Here is a 5,953-nt window from a genome sequence, read left to right as displayed (position 1 = left end):
ATTTTCCTGAGAATAAGCTTGAAAAGTTGAGCACACTTTTTTTTAGAACTTCTGCTTGGGCCTTACTGGGCTTATTTTGTAGCTTGCCCCTGCAGGTGTACACACAGGTGACACATACAGTAAAAACAGCACAGGTGGGGGAACACTGTGGCTCTCCTACCCAGCAGCAGACACTCTGCATGGCTGCACCGGCTCGCCTCTTATCTGCCCTGTCTAAATTATTGAAGCCTGTTGGGTCGAGTTCCTCTGATGAGGTGTGGGTCAGCAATACCTGAAATAGGGTTTAGTGATGGGCTCCAGGGGCAGAGAGGTGCATGCTTTGCAGAAATATAAAAAGTTAATTCAACAATAACCTTGTTATCGTTAAATACCAAAAGGAATAAGGGACAGGTGTTTGGAGAAAAGTAATTTTATTTTCTGCATTCACGGCATTTCTCCAGAGGATTGAGACACAAGGTTGCAATTTTTGCCACTTACAAAGCTGCTGTTAAATGCATTATTTTGTAGCACTGAAACATATCCCATGTTAATTGATATGATTATATTACAACATGTAACAACAAGGACATTTGCTTTCATGGTGTGAATCTGTTTAATCTAATTCCCCCCGCCCCCTCTCTTCCAGGTGAAATTGCAGTAATCTCCTCCATAGCCATGTATGAGCCTCAGTACTACGATAGGCCCCCTGTGTACAGCCCGCCTTACAGCACCAACTCCCACAGCTTCTACCCCCCACCACAGAGCATCCACCCCCCTCAGAGCCACTATGTCCCCTACACCTACAATGTCCCTCCAGAGTCCAACTACATGGAGGACAAGCCCCAGCACTTCTACCGCTGGTTCTCTCCGCCCGGTTTCGTCAAAACCTTCCAAGGAGCCGCGGTCCTCATGTGTTTCCTTATCTTTGCTTTAGTGGCTTCAACGCTGGTGTGGGACGTGAATGGATTTGGGTACGGGGGCTACGGGGTTGGGGGCGTGGGGTCTGAGTTGGGATACAATGGAGGCAACTATGGCTACGGTAGCTCCTACATGACGCCGCAGTCCGCCAAGTCGGCCATGATTTCCATGGCGGCCATTAACTTCCTGGTTTCTCTGGGGTTCCTTGTCGGGAGCTTCTCGCGCTCGCGGCTCATGCGGGGCTGCAGGTTCTACCTCACTGTGTTCATCTGTGACATCATCTTAGCCATCCTCCAGGTGAGCCTCACCAAATAGAACATACAGTCAGGTGAGGGGAAATAATATTAGTGATATTTCACAATAGGAGGAAGAGGGTGGGGTGTTCCCAAATGCAGAAGAGCTGCACTTTTTACCCAAAACACGTCTCACCTAGCCAGGGTGCACTCTGGTCTATAAAGCCCCATCTACGCCCCCTTTATGACTCTATACTTCATGGTTCGGTATTATTAATTTTACTTTGTATGATTGTTGTGCAGGATCATGAATGTGCAGGTTCGAAAATAACGACCTGATCTTGAAAATTTAGTACAGAAGTGAAAAGAATGTGGACCCTAAGGACCATCAAGCCAGTCCAGAATATGAGAGTAGCCAGAATCTGCAAAGAGCTGCAAAGTTAAGAGTTGACATAAAACAAGATCAGCATTTTTACATTTCAGGGAGTAATTTCTTTCAATGTAGATACCTAAATATGACTTTATTTGGAGCTTGTTAGCGACAGATGCCTATTGACACACCTAGCAGATTTTAAGAAACATTAGCAGTCAATTTCTGTCCTGAGTCTGGCCATCTGGGGCCTATTGCATAAAAGTGGAATTAAGATATCCAGGATGATTGATAAAGCCAGCCTTAACAAAGTCTAGCCTGGGCACTTTGGATCAGTCAGTTGCATAAACGCCAATCCAGGATGAAAAGGGCCCGCTTTGTCAAGCCAGGTGTAAGTAATTCTGTTAAGTGCCAGCCCACAGCTTTCAGAAGTAGACCCAGAGATCGAACACAGATTTACTGATGTAAAAATGGAAAAGACGGCCCATTTTCCCACAATGCCTTGCTAGTTAAACCCGTAAGTGAGGGGGCTGTTCATTTCATAGAGCAACTGTATTCTCTGCCAAATGATCTTGATGTCCCTGTATTGATTATTGATAAAATAGTTGACAGTGAGCAGTTGCAGGTGCATCTAAAAAATTGAATATCATGAAAAGTCCATTCAAAAAGTGAAACTTTACTTGATTCATTACTCAAAGTGAAATATGTCAGGCCTTTTTTTTGGATGATTGATTGATCATGGAATAAAAAATCCAGTATCTAAAAATATTAGAATATTACATAAAACCAATCAAAAAAAGGATTTATGATACTCAAATGTCAACCTTCTGGAAAGTATGTTTATTCTAGATAAAATTAACTTCACATGTAATGAATCTAGAATATATTTAAGTTTCACCCTTTGAATTAAATTACAGAAAAAAGGAACTTTTCATTGATATTCAATTTTGTTTTAGATTCACCTGTTATAAGTAGCCTACAAAGTGGATTTATTTGACCCACATTTGCAACGTCATCTGCCATCGATAATCAATTGTATAAATATAGCCTGCAGTATGAACAGACTATCACATAAATTATTATAATTTATATAATTTCATCTTAATCTAATTATAATTAAGTTAATTATAAATGGTTCAGGTTAAATAAATAAAAAAGAATAACTATTTAACTAAATGACAATGTAGTCCTTTATGTGGTACCTTAAAACAGGCAAATGAAAATAAAGCAGTACACAGAAGATCATGGAATAACTGTTAAACACCTTGATTTCAGATCGGAGTGACAGCTGACTGAACCAGTCAGGCAACAGAATAAGTTTATCCTTTATGTTTAGCCTGGTCCCGACCAGGCTAAACGTAAAGGATAAATCTCCATGGTAACTTATGTCCCTCCGCTTTTATGCAACCGGATCATGGCTAACGCAAGCCAGGATAACCTAAATATCCTACGTTAATCCCTTATCTTAGTTTTATGCAACAGGCAGGTGAATGTGAATCCTATATTCACCCTCCTTTTAGCTCTGTTTTGGTTTTCACCAACCCCTGAGGGAATGTTCCACTATGTTCAGCAGCTAGTCCTTATCTGGGTCTGTGTGACCCAGTTGAAGTTGATAAAAAAAACAGTGAGAAAGAAACAGGAAAGTTGCCAAACGGTGAGCGGAAAGATTCAAGGGAACTACAGATTAAGGAGGATATTTCTCTGTGGGTGCATCAGTACAAGCAAACTCTTTTACATTACACATTTTCATGTGATAGATTGTTTATGTAAAAAATGTTGATGAGTGCAGCTTTAAGCTTTGTCCGTCACTAATGCTCCCATCACATTAATGATACCAGGAGATCGTTAACATTTTCTTACACTGTAACTGAAAAAATTGAAAACTCACTCGTGAAGTTGGTGCATTAACTTGTTCAGCTACACGTATTACATTTATGTTGATGATACTACGACTTGTATATGTTGCATTGGCAGTGTCATTCAAAGATAATATGGAAGGCATTTAAATCAACACAGTGATTAATCCTGCCTATCTTTTTGACTTGAAGGGCATCATCGACATAATTTTTGTGATCGGGGTGAACCCGATGTCTCAGAGCTCACAGAGCATGCTGTACAATCCCATGCTGATGATGTGCCAGAACATCCAGGGCACTCCTAGCCTCAGTGGCAGTGTGGGGGCCGGTTTCCCAGGGGGGTTCCCCATGTACAATCAATACCTGCACCACTACTGTTACATGGACCCCGAGGAGGTGAGGAGGATTATTCTATTTTACTCTATTTTCTTGACAAAAACACTTGTTGTCAAAATCACTTTTTTGTCAGGGGATATCTCCTCAAGCTCCGCTACCTGTCCGTACTCGGTGTGCACTGAAAAAAAAAGATCTGGTGTTGTAACACAGCCAAGACTCTGTAAACTGGTATTTAAACAAAGGGCATGTAGGGCATGTAAAAAAAAGGGGGGGCCCTCCCCATAGCTACCAAAATGCCCATTTACAGAGCCTAGGCTGTGTATTGACACTGGATCTTTTTAGGCGAACACACATTACGAATAGGTAGCGGATCAGTAGGGGATATTCACTGATCTGATTTGACATAGGCTAAAGATTTTGATTTCTCCAGAATCGCTGACTCCACATTTAATTTCTATTTTACTCTAGTCCTTTTATTTCTAATTTACTCCATCCATAATTCACTCTCTTCTTCCCTAAGGCGGTTGCGTTAGTGTTGGGGCTGATGGTGGTACTGGTGCTGTCCCTGTCTGCTTACTATGCCTACAAGACCCGCAGCAAGATTTGGCGCCACGGCAAGGCTAACATTTACTGGGATGAGCCACTAATCCGTCACTCAGAGGGCCAGGATGTACAGGAATGGGTGAGAAATGTCTCCACGAGTTGTATTATTTATTTCTTCATAATATTTTAAAAGACCATCAATGAGGACTGTGTTTTGCCTTGTGTAAATGAGTGAGGAAACAAGTGTGTTGGGATGATATAAAACCGACAGGCCACAAGTCCATACAAGACTCTTCTACTTTCTTTGCAGCCTGATAAAGAAACGATCGATCTCATGTTTGCTCTTTTCAAGTAACCGGCAGGTACAAAGCTCAAGGGCTATATAAACACATCTTGAAGTCTCTCATTTCTCGCCAGTGACATTATGTTTGACAAACTCCAGTCACCTGCTGCTGTTGACTCAGAGAACGCTGCTGTTTATCTCTGGCACTCCCAGGTTTCACTCTGACTGATCATTAACCAGACTATTGATAAGGGCTGCACGGAAAGGAAACCATATAAAAATGAGGGACAAGCAACATTGTAGTGTTTACTGTGAAAGGAAACGGGGCAGGAGACTTTTTGTTGAAGTAATTCACCTCATTGTAAACAGCCACGTTTCATGATCTGGTTGATATTAACCCACATGCATTTCCTGCACTCAGCCATGATCACACACTTTTTTAAGGACAGACTGAATCATCAGAAACCGGTCAAAGAACGTTGTAAATGACCCACTCTGTAAAACTGTTCTTAGATGAAATAAGCACTTTTTGACAAAACAGGCTGTGATAGAAAAAAACAGCTAAAATACCTTGCAAACATCTATCAAAATACAATGGTTATTTATACACTTTCAACAGCAATGGTGATTGAACTTTAGTTAACTTTTTGTTCTATGTATTATATAAATAGCCATACACATTAGAAAAGTTTGGTGTGAACCTAAATGTTTTGCTCAGAGTGACAAATGTGAACTGTACATACAAGATTGCTGAATAGAGCCAACTTATGGAGTGAAAAAACTGATCAAGATGAGCGGCCCCTTGTGGCTGTGTAGATACTTAGAACTTTTAAATAACAGCTTTAGCGACACATAACGACATATTTGTTTAAGTTAAGTGGAAGTAGTTTGATGCTGTCATACTATGGATGGAAGAGGACGTGCAACTTTGTCTCTGTAGATTGCAGTTCACTTCCTGTTGTACATTTTTGATTTTTGGAGGCCTTGAGAGGTGAGTGTACCAAGTATTTCACAGCAGAGAGAGAGAAAGAAAAAAAACGAAATTCTGAAACAATGAACTTGTTTTTTTGTAACTCAGATTTCACCAACAGGTTGAGAGCCATTGCCCCAGATCATCAGTATGTCCCTTTGAAAACTGATAGTTTTATGTTACAGAGGTTGTGGTATTTAGCAGTGGTTAATGGGAGCGTTTTATGAATGTATCATGTCCATCGTGGCTCATCATGGAAAGGGAAGAAACATATTCAATCAGTTTATTCAGCGAGGCCATGGCCTACATATTGCCTTTCCCTGCCAAATTTGTAGTGAGTGGCTTCATCGAGATGCAGTCCCCTATTCTGGAACAATCTTGTGTTGCAGTAAAGATGCTTGCCTTGCAAGGGGGCATATATAATGTATGTGACATGTATAATGTATAAAAAGGGTTGAGTTGCCT

The 5,953-nt window shown here is 41.0% G+C and overlaps 1 protein-coding gene across 1 annotated transcript in view; it reads left to right on the top strand.

Moving 5' to 3' along the window:
* Nucleotides 1-654: 654 nt before the first annotated feature.
* The window catches only part of LOC307255079 (occludin-like), a gene marked incomplete at both ends in the record, with an annotated part of 10,588 nt that continues 5,289 nt past the window's right edge, over nt 655-5,953 (top strand). Inside the window, 3 exons of the mRNA XM_080033684.1 lie at nt 655-1,194; nt 3,549-3,752; nt 4,213-4,374. Coding sequence (XP_079889810.1) covers nt 655-1,194; nt 3,549-3,752; nt 4,213-4,374 — 906 coding nt within the window. The remainder of the gene's footprint in view (nt 1,195-3,548; nt 3,753-4,212; nt 4,375-5,953) is intronic.

Source organism: Ammodytes marinus (genome assembly GCF_949987685.1).
Source record: "Ammodytes marinus genome assembly, chromosome: 9".
Classification (NCBI taxonomy): Eukaryota; Metazoa; Chordata; class Actinopteri; order Uranoscopiformes; family Ammodytidae; genus Ammodytes; species Ammodytes marinus.
The sequence above is the reverse complement of the archived record's forward strand: the minus strand, read 5'-3'. Positions and strand labels throughout refer to the sequence as shown.